A 17,801-nucleotide genomic window follows, 5' to 3' on the forward strand; every position below is an offset into this window, starting at 1 on the left:
GCGTAAACGTTGTTTTACCTTCCGGATCAACCGTGATTATTATAATACCTTCATAAATACATAATAAATATTGAAACGTTAGCTTATTCAGATGGCGCGTTTGTGTATAAATTTGCTACGGGGGTGTGGAAAACCACAGCGCATAATAATATAATATATTATGTTTTGTCGTAGAGTATAATTATAGGACTCTTAACTCCATCGATATATTATGTATTATATATTTATACTATATTACTATATGATGTCTTACGTCATCGTTTTTTTTTTCAAAAGCCGTCAATGTTATTATACGTTTTTTTCTCCCTTCGAGGATACACCCGGAGGTACTGCAGTGCTTTATTGTTTTTCAATCCGTTTACCGAACAGAGTACTGCAGGCATCTGATGTAGATGGGGAATCGCGATGCCGTTAATGTAATATAGGTATCTATGTAATATCGACGACCGACGAGAGTCGAGTTCTCAAAACAATGGACGTATTTTTATACAGCAATGTCAAAGTCGTATTTTTTTTTTCATTTCTCTGTAGTAATCCTAAACAAAAACTCCATGTACTTGAAACAATAATATAGCTATATCGTAAACGTTATATTATGTTTATATTTTGTGCAATCGTACATAAACATTTCAATACTACGGCGAGAAACCTGAAACAATGACGTTAAATCTTACAACAATAATACCTTTACACGCGTACAGTATAATATATAGTGTGTTATACGTAGGCTTTTCTAGATGATACAATATTGTTATAAAACGACGAACACCGTATATAAAATAAAGAATTCAACCAAAATGCGCGTTTCTCGTTCGCCCACTCGACGATTTTGCTATCTCCGAGACGAAATATCGCGGCGCAACAGTGATTCCGACGTGTTTCCCCCGCCTATACATAATGAACGACGACGATGAGCGTATGACCGCAGTGATGTACGATATGATTGATCATCATCATCATATTTAATGAAATCTCACAGTGTAAAAATATACATATGAATAAATGCATTTGGAATTCGGACAACTTTCTCGTACTGCAAATTCTTTTAATATTGTTGTTTGGACAATAAACTATATTCAATTATTAATATATAATAATATATTAGTTCAAAGTACGCCAATTTCAATGTTTCGATTAATGAGAAAAAAAAATGTATTACGTATAATAACATGATATTAACTAAAATATTTTTTTTAATAATATAACACGTGTAGGTATAATAATAAATTTGGTTTTGTGAAGGCGCATTGTTGTCATAAAACCGTATAAAAGCAGTATATTAATAATTGTACGGTCTTAGCCATAGGAGGCGTGTGATTTCTTTCCTACGCGTTTTTATTAATTATATCTGCATTGTATATAATTTTATACCTAGTTTATACGTATATATCGAGTCTTATAAGTGTGTACTATATTTACGAAGTGCTGTAATTTATCACATTTGTTTTCTTCTTTTTCTTCACACAGTTGCCTTTGATGTAACAAATATCTATATGTCGCGTCGAAGGTCGTTTGTATACGACAATTTAAGATTGAAAACAGAAATCGACGAACGTTTCTGTATTTTATTTATTCATACACTGTAAAAAATTATGAACTACAGTGAGTACGAATACGAGACGAACACATCAGTTATTGTTACCTATACTTGAAATCGTATACAATATAATATATAATATTATATGTATCTACGTGACCGCCGGGTCGTGACAAATCAGCCATTATTAAAAAACGTTCCCGTAGCAATTAATATTGTAATTCGTATTGCTATATTTTGTTTTTGAGACGGTTTTTATGTACGCATAGTACCTATAGTACGTCTGTGCGGGCACAGACGGGCCATTGTTCTTATATAGCTACCTATATCATAATAGATTCTCGCCAATCCGATTTAGCTTCTTCGGTAACTGTATGTTTGCAGATTTTTTTATACATTTCGACATGTACGCGTTTCGGGTCTAACTCGATTTTTCCCGCTTTTTGTATCGTCGGCGCACTGCATTTGACGACTGAGAGAAAAAATTATTTTTACGCGACGAATGCGTTTCGCTTCAGCGCCGAAGCAATCGTATCCGCGAACTACGATGACAATAGTAATTTTATTACAATTTTTTTCATTAATCGAAATACATCGACAACTGTGACCACTTAGTAAACATTATTTATAACTTTTTTTTTTTTTTAAATGAGTTAATAATGCTCTGCATTATTGTGGTAGGTACACTACTATTTTTACTTTGGACAAAAATTCGAGTCCCAATGCCTATTTTTCGTACATGGATATGAAAAAGTCTTCTTTTATCTTGGTATTTATTGGATTTAGTGATAATTTTATACATTTAATTGTTAAACGTTATTGTATTCGCGATACACATGAAAAATATTGTAGAATCGCCATTAAGTATAACCTTTTATTAGGCTGGCATGTTCTACGTGTAAACGATCGATGAAAAGTATTATTATTACCTACCCATGATTAATTAAATATCACGCATTGCAATAACAATAATAATATGAACGTACCTGTAGTACTATAATATTACCTATAACGCGTAGAAAAAACATACACCTACGATGGCGTGTGTGTACAATTTGTACGTTTTTTCCCCGTCCATTCGAGTTCATTTCCGTGGCAACCCAATGCGTTTGTGGACATCACAATAATGTTATACGAAACTATTATTATTACACACGTATGGGATGTACCTATATATTATGTGTATTGCACTGTAACGTTATAATATGGTATTACACGTGTTGATGTGTATGCGTATGCGTGTGTACGCGGTTCGCACGACGTAAAAAGAAAAACCAAACGTATATAATGATACTTTTTTTTATGTAATAGTTGTACGTTTTTTCATTTCATTATTATTGTTATTATTATATTTTCATAATAGATGGTGCGTTGAATATTCACGTTTCAGTGACGTCACGTAGGTCCGTATGTAGGTACCTATATGTACGTTAATATACCGCCGCAATTCGGCCGTTTATCGTTGACTGTCCGTGAAACAACGTCACAGCGCCGTGTCCATCGTAGACCACAGCTCTACAGTAGTAGTATTCCTATAATAAACGATTGTTCTTCCGTTTAAAAAAATTCGACAACAGGAAAGCATAAATTAGACTCTATCGGTTCAACGATTCGGCTACTGTTCAATATACCAATAATCATTTGTAGGACGTTTTGTATTACTGCAATTATGTACACATCCTATATTGCTTGTAGTTGAATAGGTATAATATTTTATTCGATATCCACCGTGCATTATGCGTATTCTGCATAATACTTTATATGTATATTATAATATATGCGTCACACCATACAGTTTCCACAAAATTCCTTTTGAGAATAAAACTAAAAAATATTATAATGATTACAATGTACACGGCATAATATATACTTATTGCATACCGAGAAATAGATTTACATGCATACTGTATGGAGGATATTGAAAAACACATTGAACCGTGATTTGGCAGCGAATCGTTTGTTTTTATTTTAAACTCAAGCCATTTAACAGGTTAAAAGTTCTATCTCTAAACAGCAATAGTGGTCGCATATTCATGCATATATGTATAATACGGTTGTCCTCGGTCGTTATTTTTTCTTTCCTCTCTTGAATCTATTAAAGTAAAGTACCTTTCCGAGTTCAAACAATATATTATTATAAGCACGGCGGCGTGCTTCTAAAAGTAAATAAAAATTTCATCTAAATCATTATTTTTATTACCATAATAGTTGTATATAGCTGAAGTAGCGCTTTTACGAGACCGTTAATGACTAGGGTGAATTTCCGTGATTTTCGGTTGGCGCGAAATCGTTTTACAATTGGTATATAATATGGCATTGCCAACGGCAAAACGTACATAATGCTCGTCGCATATAATAATAATAATATATTAATATAATATCCTCTGGTGTTTGCCTACACTCCTGAAAATTGTTCTACCCTACAATCCCTCCGTCTCGATCGTTTTCAAAACATCACAAACAAAACTAAATTGTAAATTATTAGATTTTCGGACTTTTGTCGTTGTACCACGTACCTACCTTTGTTTTCGTTTATCGTCGACAGGTACTCGCGTATATATAATTCTCGACGACTGTTTAATGGTTCTTTTAACGGCCAAATAACTGTATTCGCTGCAGATGTTGCGTTTATTATATTTGTGAGACTGTTTTGTTTTGAGTACACTTATACGCGCGCAGCGAGTCGTTATTATAAATATTGCAATCGGTTTTAGACGTCATGTACCTATTCAGGCGCGAGAAAATTTGAATTGGTTTTTACTGTACATAGCTATTATGTAATGTCTGCAACGTTCGAAATTGAAAAATAATTTTCAGAAACACTAGACTCTAGAGCAATGTTTTTTTTTTGTATGCGTTTTATTGTTCTATTCTTAAGAAATAATTAAAGAATTTATATGGCTAAGTAATTTTTCCTTATACATTTACTTGTTCTTAAAAATATAAAGTACTTTAAAAAAAACGTGCTTGATTTGATTAATTTTATATGTAATATTGAAATAAGTAGCTATACTATTTTTTCAAATGGATTTTAAAACGTGAATAGTAATTTTATACAATTTTCGTAGTTCGTAGTGTACTGTACTACGTATTGATAATATAATATCTTTTATGTGTTTTATTTTTTTTTATATATATATATATGAATTTGAGTTAAAGTCATATCTGCATATTTTAATTTATCATGTTTATACTTTATGTATACCCTATAATGATACAATATAACATTAGCAATACAATCTTGTACATTTAAATTAGGTTAACCTTTCACAAAATATAATTAAGAAAATACCGGTGTGATGATTATATTTGCGGTGTATTTAAATTATTTTTTAGATTTCCTTTAGCACGAAATCCACTGGTTGTGCGATTAATATGTATTTGTATATGTGTTTATATATACACCCACCCACACAAACGCACACATACACATATTAATATATAAGTGTGTGTGTTGGTGTAGAATTATACAAATATTTCGAAATATCAAGTGTTAACAAATCATAATAATATGACTTAGTTACATAGTGTGGTGCACAGTATAAATCATAATTATTTACACAGAATATAATAATATATATTTTTGTATTCAAAATAATACAACTTCTAACATAGAAAAATTAATTGGTGATTATTACCTTTTTTTATTGACATTAGCTACCTAGATAACTTAATAGAATTTGCAAATATTATCTGCTCCATACAAATAAAATTATTACATTAATACATATTTTATCATTTGATTATATAGTTTTGTTTTTACCTTATATTATGCTGTTAAAAATTATCAACACAGTTTTAATTATTGAATAACACGTACAAAAAATTAAAACAGTTTAAATTTACAATTACATTTTATTATACATTATTATCGTTTTAGGTTTGGTTAATAACAAATTACTATTTCAAGCTACATTTAATCGCTTTTACAGCTATAAATGTATTTTTATTTTGTGTGTACATTTCAATTGTAGGCATTTTCGATATTCGTCATCACTCAAATCGTAAAAACAATAAACTTTCTACAGTGTGTATTATATTTATTATATTTTTTATTGTTAGTGTCAAAACAAAATGTTTGCCAAAAAAAAACCGTGTATAGGTACATCATCAATTAATGCTGATGGACAAGCAAACACTTGGTGTTTTAGCCGCTCGTGTACATAATTGTGTTTTTTTTTTAAATCGAACAATCCTGTACAAAAATCTCATAAAAGCAAAATCCGAGTGCAAAAAATATCACGAAAATATAACAGTTATTTTTATCTAACATTATTTTTTGTGTTAACCATCACATTATTATCACCGTGACATATATTATATTATAACTTATATTATAATAAGTTATAATAATATTATATTGTTCGTTCTTCGTATGTTGTTTATTATCGCAGTAAAATTCCACGTTTAATAATGTAATATTTTAAACACCGAAATAATTGTTCGTATTCCACAGAACTGAAATGATTGTAGTTTTTTTTTATGAACTTTTAACTCGATTTAACGGATAAGGCCCCGGAAAACGAGCGTATCGCAATGGCTTCCAACGCTGTTTGCTCAACGAAGAATTGTTGGCACAGTCCCTACATACAATAATATATATACATATATATATTATACCATCTACGAATCTTCAAGGGGGGCTAGATGTTCTCCTCAATTTTGGTTTGTCTTGTTGGTGAATTATGTATACATTTTTACCTATCTAAAAAACTGTCGTCACATGACTCATAATACACAACGTATATACTATAACCGGTTGTCTTTGCGTATTTGTGGCATATATATTTAAAGGTACTGATAAAGTCCACGGCCACAACGTGACGCTTCAAGGACAACATTATACTTAATATACCTATAAACATCATGATATATAAATATACAATACTTTTATACATATAACATAGTCGGGACAATATCGTTATTATGCAACGTATAAGTTTGCGAAATGTTCACGATATCGAGTGTCAACGATTGCTGCAGTCTCCATCGATTGGCTCAAGCGCAATTCCATTTAATTATTGTTTTCTCTTTTTCTCTATTTCTCCCTCTCTTCTTTTATCTCACTCTACACATATAAATATATATATTTTCCTTTCTCTGTGATTCATTAGTTCACATTTTAATAGATAGCCGTTTAATGAATATAAAATATTAATAGTTTAAGTTCGGGGCCTGTCCATCCTCTTGAATACAATTGATTACGAAAATCATACATAATAATTATAGTGCTATGATCCGGCCACGGTCATGGGTAAAATGTACGCGTATACATGACTCATCTAATATTGTCGTATGTTTGGTTTCAGGAACACTTCAACTTTGTCGGAACGGACGATCAACTTGGTCCAGTGTTGCTGAGCGTGAAAACCGAAAGCATGTCTTCCCAAGAGCAAACGAGACTCTTGTTGCGGCTACGGACTGGCACCACGCACGAACTGTTGCCTTCATTGTGCGCCACTTCAGCGCCCCACCACATGGCCAGGGTATATACTAGTACTTTATTATTTTACTATATTAATATTATATTACATTACATTATACAAATATCGTTGGAGACAAAACAAATTGGTAATTCTATTTATTTCTGAGGTGGTTAAGACATTCCAATATCTGCTGGAGCTATAGGAGGTATTACTATATAATACGCACAAATGCGTGTGATTGTTTGCAGAAATAATATCTTCTCTCAGCCCGACCCGATAGTAGTATGGAATCGTTACTCAACGGTCATTAAATACAAGATTATAATAAGCAAAATACCATTAATCAAACAACATTTTAGTTATAATGATAGAAACAGTGTTTATTTTTCAGTGTTTTAATGATATCATGCATAATATAATTATTCATTTTTTATATATAGTTTTTTTTCATTAATTATTTCTGAAAAAAATACACCGAAGCGAAGATTTAGAAACAATAAATTAATAAACGCCGTTACGTTATATTATTATACTCTTTATTTAAATAAAATTTTGTTTTATACACGCGCGTAGATGATGACACACGTGTCAGTAACTCATTAAAAATACATCATTCGTGTAACTACATCACACTACACTTCATTTTATTTCTAGGTGAACTGTACTTTTAATATCATAATGTCATATGCAATTTATAAACAAAGAATTTATATTTTAATAGTACAATTCCATTTATTAGTGTCCATACAGTTTATTTCGTATAAAACTTTTTGACAAAATGAAATAGTTATGAGAAAATTGAATTTTCGTGAAATGGTCAAGGTCTTTAAGGAACTTGATCCCCTCTTAAATTGTTTCAAAAGTTTCAAATCGCCACTCACTACTTGTATAATGGGTCTAGAGTGAAAATTGAAGTATTTGTGGAGATGAAAAAGTTTTTATAATATTAACGAAATAAATAAAATCAATTGTACCAAGTAAAACTCAATAGCACTAAATGACAAATATTATGTCATGCAGTTCATGATTTCAGATAGTTAAATAATATTTTCGCTGATTCATGATACTTGCATTTTATATTTTAATTAGTAGGCAAGTTACGTCTAAGTATAAAAATTCCAGTCGATGGTAATTTGTGCCCAAACTTGTCTTTTCTTAAATTTATTTGCGTCTCCAATTATCGATATAATTATTAATTAGTTTATAATACTATATAAAATATTTAAAAAGAATGTCAATACATAATTGCTTAAATTTAACAAACAGAATACCTTGTATTAATCATAATTCGTATTCCTTATTACTATAATTTCATATAAAGCACGAAAAAATAATCGTAATAACTATAAAAAATATATTTGGCTAAATCCATGCCAGTTCTTAGTACTTAATACATATTAGTTACCTATATACCTAATTAAATTACTTAAACTTAATTTAAAATTTTAAAGTTTTAAAGTGTTTTTATAAACTATAAAACTTCAATAAAAATTATATCAATAAATAATTATCATGATTATAATTAAATTAAAAATCGTCTAAAAAAAGCGTTTAAATATATTTTTGTTAACTATAAGACTTCAATATGATAAGAGAATTACAATAAATAATAATAATTATAATTAAATTAATTGTCATAGAAATAAACTTTAAATACAGGTTGCAATCTAAAAGAAATAACTTTAAAACAATTTAATGATTTCTTTTCTCTTAGATACTTCTACTTATAAATTTTATATTTCTTCAAACTATAATAGTATAATCTATGATTATTGGTTTTTATACATAATTTATGCCTATAACATTTATATTATATGCCAATTTATTAACGACTTTTTACATAGCCACATTATGAATAATAATTTTTTCTGTTTAATGAAAGGTTAATTAATTATTATATTAAAATAAACAAAACAACATTTTTCTGAACCCAAATTTAGTGTTAAATATTACAAGACGGAGATTATTCATGGTGCAGTAATAATATTATACTCTTATAGATTAATTGGGTTGTGATCGATATGAATAAAAGCGTGTGCATCTACTACATAGAATCACTCTATAGTCTATAGTCTCTATTCGCATGATGTTTAGATTTTATAACCACGGCCGCAGTACGGTGCACCGACTGCAGACGCATAATAAAAATAATAATAATAGTATAAACGAAAAGAAAAGCAATATTCTAGGATAGTTGGCGACCCGCCCGTGAACGGAAACACGATAAATATCATAATAAACATCATTGGATCTCTGCACTGGCCTGGATAAAAATAGTCCAGTTTAAATCTGTTGACGGCAGGACGGTTTTTAATAATAACAATAATGCGCATTCTCGCTCTAGTGTTTTTATTATTATTACTGAATTTCAGTACCACGTGATGCTGTTTGCTCTCGCTGTTATAAGATATATATATATATTATATTGTTTTTCTGTGCCTTTAGTGTTAATCAGTGCAATAAACGATCGTTATCACTAAATTCAATTTTGAGAGGTTTCAGCTGTTATAAAATTATTCATTGTGTTTAAAATTGCAGTATACCACTTAATATGCATACTTTTATCGATTCGTATAAACAATAATATAACATAAAATAAATATAATGCAATGTATAAACTTAATGTTTATGTATATTATTATATTATATTGTAGTTAATTATATTATTTTAAACGCATAAGTTGTCAACTCTGCGTTTCTTTGTATATTATAGTTTTGATTCAAAAACTCGTTTAAGCTACCGTATTCAAACGCCCTGCTAAGGTCGTTTTCATACGCAAATCACAAAAACTATTACTCACTATCGTCTATCAATTATTTATGTTGTAAATACCTTGTTGTAACCTTCGATATTCCGTACCATTACTTATTTAAAATTAATAAATATTGTATTATTCCAATTTTATCAAACCTTTAAGGATGTAAATGTTGTTTATTATTACAGTAACATCTAAATATCAAAATTACAAGCCCACCTAACATTTTTTATAGGCATTTAAAATTAAAATATGAAAAATTGTTTTTTTTTTTTTTAATATGCCTAATATGTATTATATTAATTATTTTAATTACGATCTATATATTATTTATAAAGTGTAGGTAATTTATTGAAATAATGACTGTGAAATTGTTTTTAATTTTTAACTATAATTTTTTTTATTCCTATTAGTTGTTAAACGATCAGCTATCAGTTACCAATATGTCACCCGTTTTGAGTTGTAAAACGTCTCAACTAATTGCCGCCTATGACGAACACGTTCTTGTGTCACACTTCAAATTTGGTGTATTATATCAAAAGTACGGTCAAACTAGCGAGGAAGAATTATTTTCTAATCAACATACTTCGCCCGCGTTCGATCAGTTCCTGCAATTACTTGGTCAGCGGATACAACTGAAAGACCACAAAGGGTAAGCACACACGACCTCTTACTAGTGACGTTGACATGATAATTAATAATAATTTATTTACTCTGAATCTAGGTACCGAGGAGGTCTAGACACGCAGTTTGGTCAGACTGGCGATGAAGCCGTTTATCAAGTGTTTAAAGACAGAGAGATCATATTCCATGTATCTTCTTTACTTCCGTACACCGATAACGATCCTCAACAATTACAAAGGAAAAGACATATCGGTAAGTGTATAAACACGCGTTATGTTATAATAATTGTCAAAGATAATGATTTATGGTTACATATTATTTGTATATTGAATTATTAATTTTAATTAATTGGGTTTTTCTCTAGGTAATGACATTGTGGCAATAGTTTTTCAAGAATCCAACACCCCGTTCACCCCAGACATGATAGCGTCACATTTCCTACACGCCTATATCGTCGTCCAAGTGATCGAGCCCAACACTCCCAACGTTAGGTATGTGGAATTTGAATACCTTACTAATTTTATTAGTATGGAAATTTTTTAATAACCAGTTATTATGACTTATTTTAATTATTAATGGACGTTTACAGGTATAAGGTCAGTGTAACCGCCCGAGACGACGTGCCTTTCTTCGGACCGACATTGCCCAACCCGGCCGTATTCAGACACGGTCCAGATTTTAAACAGTTCCTCCTCACCAAGCTTGTAAATGCAGAAAACGCCTGTTACAAAGCCCATAAATTCGCTAAGTTAGAGGTAAGAATTGCGATACGCAAATGCGTGTTGTCGATCGTGTTTTGGGTTATAATAATAATTATTTTTTTACTTATATTTGTGTGGTGTTTGCAGTTGAGAACCAGAACGTCTTTGTTGCACTCGTTGTGCGAGGAGCTGAAAGACAAGACCAAAGACTTTCTGGGGCACAACGAAGGTGGTAGTGGCGGCACCAGTGCCGGGACGGGCGGAGCGAGTGGTGGCCTGGGCGGCGAACTGACCAAGTCGTCGGCGGCCTCGTCATCGTCGTCGTCGTCGGAATGCGGCAACGGTACCATCTCAGGAGCAGGTAGCAGGTTCATAGACACGGTACGCAAAGCGCTCATAGCCCGAGTCAAGACGCAAACGTTGTCTAACGTCGAGGCGAACAACAACGTTTCGGGCGGCCTATCCAAGAAGACCAGCAGTTGTTCGGCAGACGGGTCCATACCGAGCGTGAGTTGAACCACACCTGTCCATTGTTATTATTATTTTCACGTGTATAATTATTATCACCGTGACATGTGGTGTGTGTTTTTTCTTCATGTTTTTTATTTGTGTGTGCAGTTTGGCAGATCGTTGTCAAAGAGCAGCAAAAAGAGTTCGCCCTCATCACCTATATCCAGTCCAGACATCCATCCGGTGCATAGGACTTCCAGGTACGTCTACCATACAATACGTAATATAATGCACCGTACGCGCAGATGTAATTGTCGTCGACGTGGTCGTAATCTCTGTGATTTCTTGTGTTTTCGCAGTGGAGCTAGCCGCGTGGCCATGTCGGAAAGCGATTCGTCGTCGTTAAACAGCGTCGAACTCGACGGCCTGGGCATGGCAGGCGCTGTGGACAGCGACACCGGTCTAGAGAGTATGTCGTCGGCCGAGACGCCCAGCGGCAAGCCTTGCAGCATGTGCTGCTGTGACGCACCGAACAACGACTCCCGAGTGGAAGGTCTTCGGCAAGACGTAACCAGGTTAAAGTGCGACAAACTAGAGCTGTTAAGACAGAACGTGGTATGTTTCTTCTTTCCACACGTATATCTGTGTCTTTATACACACTTCGCCTATATTCGCTCATATTTTCATTGTTTTCCTTATTTTATTTTTTATTATTTTCCAGAGTTGTCAACACGAAATAAAGAGGTTGCGAGAGAAAGAACTAGTGCTACAGTCGGAACTCACGTCCGCGTCCAAAGAGATTCTTAGGTTGAGGGAACTGTTGAAAAACTACACCACCAACCCTAACTCTTCGACTGTTTGAATATAGGTAAACAAATCATTGTGTTTGTCCTGTATTCGTAATTATGTATATTAACACCAAACTAGATTGTTCAATATGTCCGCAAACTTATCATTCTGTATCGCATTTACATATTTTTATTATTTATTTATTTTAGTTGTAACTGTTCGTCGAAACATTCTACAACAAATTAAAATATCATTATTACTACAATATATTATTATACATTATAATACGGTGCATTATTCACTCTAGCTTTATTATTCATTGTGATAGTTGACGTTGTCAATAGGTCTACAATCTAGTTGGGTCTTATATGTATATGATAGGGAACTGGTGTAGCCTTTGATTTTCGTATGTTTGAATTATGTTTTTCTAAATCACTGTGTTTACAGGATACCTATCGATTTTGCGACGAAAGAAGATAAAACCTTCATTAGTCGTTCACTCGCACCGTCGCGAAATCATTCAACTTCTGCGGCGAATATTTCTTCTGGGACAACCATCTATGGCCACTGGTGAATAACAATATTCCATCTTACTGGATGGAAATAATATAGCATAACGCGATACCAAAGTATTACATATTATATAATTATTATTTTCAAAACGATTTGATTTTATCGTTATTATTAATCTATGTTGGATTGTATTTACCTACTAAAATTAGCGTTAATAATGTAAATCCATTATTATATTTATTTTTAATTGTGCTTGTAATCGTTAAGAGAAAACAATAATATTGTATAAAGCATATACCAAAGTATTAATAATTGACGTTTGAATATTATTATTCGACACTTAATTTCCGTGTGAAAATTAAGTGTCAATAATTTAGTGTTAAAATAGCATTGTGTATGACGTAATCACACTATTTTATGTTAATTTATTTATTTAATTGGTTGATAATTTATTGACTGTAAAATTCATCCTATATGTCACGAAAATTGTAAATACAATTATTACATAGTTTTAAATTTAAAGGGGTTTTTTTTAAGTGTGTAGTAGTAAAAAAAACTTAACAAAATATTACCATTTACATGTTGGTGCAAATAAATTTGAGCGCATATTATAATATATAATATTATATTATACTTTTATTTATTTCATTTTTGTTTTGAATCATATAGAAATTACCACCGTAATAATACCTAACCAATGTATAAATCATACATTTTACTATTAATATTTATAATTTTTTTTTAAGTATTTTTTTTAATTATTCACTTGTTTGAAATGTATATATCTATTTCTATGAAGTCAATGTCCTATGTATACTCATTATCTCATTATTTAAATAAAGCTGCATAAGTGCATGTATTTATATAGTGATAAGGAAGTAATATTATATCAATGATATAATACTTGTGTTTATTAAACTTTTTGTAAAGTCTATCGTGTTTTTGTCAAAAATTTATCGGGAAGTGGAAAAATAAAAATAAAAAAGTTTAGTTAATATTATATTGTTGATTATAATAGACTATAATAGTATTATTATGGTTATTTTAACAGTATTAATTTATAGGTATAACAGTAGTCTAATTTTAAAAAGTACGCACCTAACACTTTAATATTATAATACTCGTGTATACTTACGTATTATATAATGTGATTTTGTTACGCACAAATGTTTGTTCTTCAAAAAAATAAAAAAATAAAAAAAATTGGAAGAAATGTATGTCAATTTATATTATTATTTCTAATTGTATAATTTTTAAATGATTTATAAATACCTACCTATAACTGTAAATGTTCATAAAAATATTCATAAGTTCAAGTACACACACTTATACACAGCAAATCTTTGTCCGTTCAGTTTTAAAATCAGGCACACTAATCATATTTTTAATTTAGCCTATATATGACTATATGAGTGTATTATGTTTTGTTATTATTATTATTATTATTATTATTATTATTATTATTAATGCAATAAATGTTAATTTTTATGCAAGACTCATTGATTTTACAGCGGATCCTAAAATTAATTTATATACATCAGACTTTATTTTGCACGTATATTACTTGATAATAAATTGATAATATAAAGAATATATTATCAAAACAATATTTTGTATAAACATAGATTTATATTTCTATGCAATAAAGAAGAAATACTACATTTATGTGGACATATACACTTTAAAATGATTATAATATGTGAGAGCGTTTACGATATTGAGCAAACTAATAGATTTATGCAAATAATATGTAATAATTAGGGCCCGGATTTTTCTGCAAATGCATATACATTTACAGTTGACTTGAAATATGTGCAATACGCTAGCACCTCAACCTAAACTATTTTCTTTTAAATTGGTTCCATACTTCAGTAACCGATTTGTAACCATTCATAACCATGATTTTGGAATTCGTAACCTAAATCAAGTACTAGAAAAACCGTTTTTTTTGCATATTTGCACCAAAAAGGATAATAATTGAAAAATACTGGATAATTACATGAAAAGTGAATATTTGATAAATACTTAATAAATACTTTAAATATTACTCAAAGTTTGATATATAAATAAGAGTAGACTTATAGGTATTTTAAAACTTTTTTAAAATTTCATACTATAAAAAATTTAAATGTTTATTAATCAATTAATTGATAATTTAAACAGTTACTAAATATGAATTGAAAATATTATATTTATTTTAAATAACCCTCTTAATGATTTTAGTGGATAAATTAAAATTAAATCGTTAACCTAAATCGTGACCAGATGAAAAAAAAATGTTCTTCGACATGTTAATATATAAACAATTATAAGAAATATAATTGTGTAATGCCCATATTATAAGTGCTTACATTTATTTAAATGAGCAGGTATAGTTTTTGATGATTAACATAATTCATAGTTTTTTAATTAATTTACCAAAAAAAGGTCAGTTTGTAATCAAAGATTTTGCAGTAAAAGCATAATTTTAAGTCCTTTTAAGTGTTTATTTCGTATTGGAAGCTTCTGTAAACAATGTAGCATTATCATAGGCCCGTCAGCCTATTATTTTATATCAAAAAATCATGAAGATCCAAATATTTAACACCCAAGTACACTAAAAATCATTTTTATGAAAAAAACTCGAATGGTCTATTACGGCATGATGCATTTGTTTTTTGACTTAGATTCTTCGCATTAAATGTCAGTAGTGTGGTCGAAACAATTAGTGTGCAATAAAACATTAAATTTATTATATTTTTTTTTTATATCAGTTTTCGTCACTTTTTGAAAAATTTCGTTACTTTTTGATGATTTTGCAGTAAAAACTTCATTTTAAGTGTTTATTTCGTACTAGAAGCTTCTTTAAACAATTTAGCATTACCATAGATCCATCAGCCTAATGTTTTATATCAAAAAATCATGAAGATCCAAATATTTAACACCCAAGTACACTAAAAATCATTTTTTTGAAAAAAACTCGAATGGTCTATTACGGCATGATGCATTTGTTTTTCGACTTAGATTCTTTGCATTAAATGTCAGTAGTATGGTCGAAACAATTAGTGTGCAATAAAACATTAAATTTATTATATTTTTTTTTATATTAGTTTTCGTCACTTTTTGAAAAATTTCGTTACTTTTTGATGATTTTGCAGTAAAAACCTAATTTTAAGTCGTGTTAAGTGTTTAATTCGTACTGGAAGTTTCTTTAAACAATGTAGCATTATCATAGTTCCCTCAGCCTATTGTTTTATATCAAAAAGATCAAGAAAATCTAAATATTTAACACCCAAGTACACTAAAAATCATTTTTTTTAAAAAAAACTTGAATAGTATATTACGGCAAGATGTATTTATGTTAAGACTTCGATACTTCGCATTAATTGTCAGTAGTGTGGTCGAAACAATTAGCATGCAATAAAACATTAAATTTATTATAATTTTTTTTATATCAGTTTTCGTCACTTTTTGAAAAATTTCGTTACTTTTTGATGATTTTGCAGTAAAAACCTCATTTTAAGTCTTTTTAAGTGTTTATTTCGTACTGGAAACTTCTTTAAACAATGTAGCATTATCATAGTTCCCTCAGCCTATTGTTTTATATCAAAAAAATCATGAAAATCTAAATATTTAACACCCAAGTACACTAAAAATCATTTTTTTGAAAAAAACTCGAATGGTCTATTACGGCATGATGCATTTGTTTTTCGACTTAGATACTTCGCATTAAATGTCAGTAGTGTGGTCGAAACAATTAGTGTGCAATAAAACATTACATTTATTATATTTTTTTTTATATTAGTTTTCGTCACTTTTTGAAAAATTTCGTTACTTTTTGATGATTTTGCAGTAAAAACCTAATTTTAAGTCGTGTTAAGTGTTTAATTCGTACTGGAAGTTTCTTTAAACAATGTAGCATTATCATAGTTCCCTCAGCCTATTGTTTTATATCAAAAAGATCAAGAAAATCTAAATATTTAACACCCAAGTACACTAAAAATCATTTTTTTTAAAAAAAACTTGAATAGTATATTACGGCAAGATGTATTTATGTTAAGACTTCGATACTTCGCATTAATTGTCAGTAGTGTGGTCGAAACAATTAGCATGCAATAAAACATTAAATTTATTATATATTTTTTTTATATCAGTTTTCGTCACTTTTTGAAAAATTTCGTTACTTTTTGATGATTTTGCAGTAAAAACCTCATTTTAAGTCTTTTTAAGTGTTTATTTCGTACTGGAAACTTCTTTAAACAATGTAGCATTATCATAGTTCCCTCAGCCTATTGTTTTATATCAAAAAAATCATGAAAATCTAAATATTTAACACCCAAGTACACTAAAAATCATTTTTTTGAAAAAAACTCGAATGGTCTATTACGGCATGATGCATTTGTTTTTCGACTTAGATACTTCGCATTAAATGTCAGTAGTGTGGTCGAAACAATTAGTGTGCAATAAAACATTAAATTTATTATATTTTTTTTTATATTAGTTTTCGTCACTTTTTGAAAAATTTCGTTACTTTTTGATAATTTTGCAGTAAAAACCTAATTTTAAGTCGTTTTAAGTGTTTATTTCGTACTGGAAGTTTCTTTAAACAATTTAGCATTATCATAGATCCATCAGCCTATTATTTTATATCAAAAAATCATGAAGATCCAAATATTTAACACCCAAGTACACTAAAAATCATTTTTATGAAAAAAACTCGAATGGTCTATTACGGCATGATGCATTTGTTTTTCGACTTAGATTCTTTGCATTAAATGTCAGTAGTATGGTCGAAACAAGTAGTGTGCAATAAAACATTAAATTTATTATATTTTTTTTTTATATCAGTTTTCGTCACTTTTTGAAAAATTTCGTTACTTTTTGATGATTTTGCAGTAAAAACTTCATTTTAAGTGTTTATTTCGTACTAGAAGCTTCTTTAAACAATTTAGCATTACCATAGATCCATCAGCCTAATGTTTTATATCAAAAAATCATGAAGATCCAAATATTTAACACCCAAGTA

General features: G+C 29.9%; 1 protein-coding gene across 4 annotated transcripts in view; it reads left to right on the forward strand.

Annotated features, from left to right (window-relative positions):
- LOC113553481 (rap1 GTPase-activating protein 1) overlaps window positions 1–13,413 on the forward strand; it is a 157,306-nt gene extending 143,893 nt beyond the window's left edge. For all 4 annotated transcript variants that reach the window (XM_026956833.1, XM_026956834.1, XM_026956836.1 and 1 more), the window contains 10 exons: window positions 6,847–7,023; window positions 10,133–10,371; window positions 10,444–10,595; window positions 10,708–10,834; window positions 10,933–11,098; window positions 11,192–11,551; window positions 11,663–11,754; window positions 11,854–12,109; window positions 12,216–12,362; window positions 12,731–13,413. In XM_026956833.1, coding sequence (XP_026812634.1) covers window positions 6,847–7,023; window positions 10,133–10,371; window positions 10,444–10,595; window positions 10,708–10,834; window positions 10,933–11,098; window positions 11,192–11,551; window positions 11,663–11,754; window positions 11,854–12,109; window positions 12,216–12,356 — 1,710 coding nt within the window. In that variant the 3' untranslated portion in view covers window positions 12,357–12,362; window positions 12,731–13,413. The remainder of the gene's footprint in view (window positions 1–6,846; window positions 7,024–10,132; window positions 10,372–10,443; window positions 10,596–10,707; window positions 10,835–10,932; window positions 11,099–11,191; window positions 11,552–11,662; window positions 11,755–11,853; window positions 12,110–12,215; window positions 12,363–12,730) is intronic.
- The last annotated feature ends 4,388 nt before the right edge of the window (window positions 13,414–17,801 follow it).

Source organism: Rhopalosiphum maidis, chromosome 2, assembly GCF_003676215.2.
Source record: "Rhopalosiphum maidis isolate BTI-1 chromosome 2, ASM367621v3, whole genome shotgun sequence".
Classification (NCBI taxonomy): Eukaryota; Metazoa; Arthropoda; class Insecta; order Hemiptera; family Aphididae; genus Rhopalosiphum; species Rhopalosiphum maidis.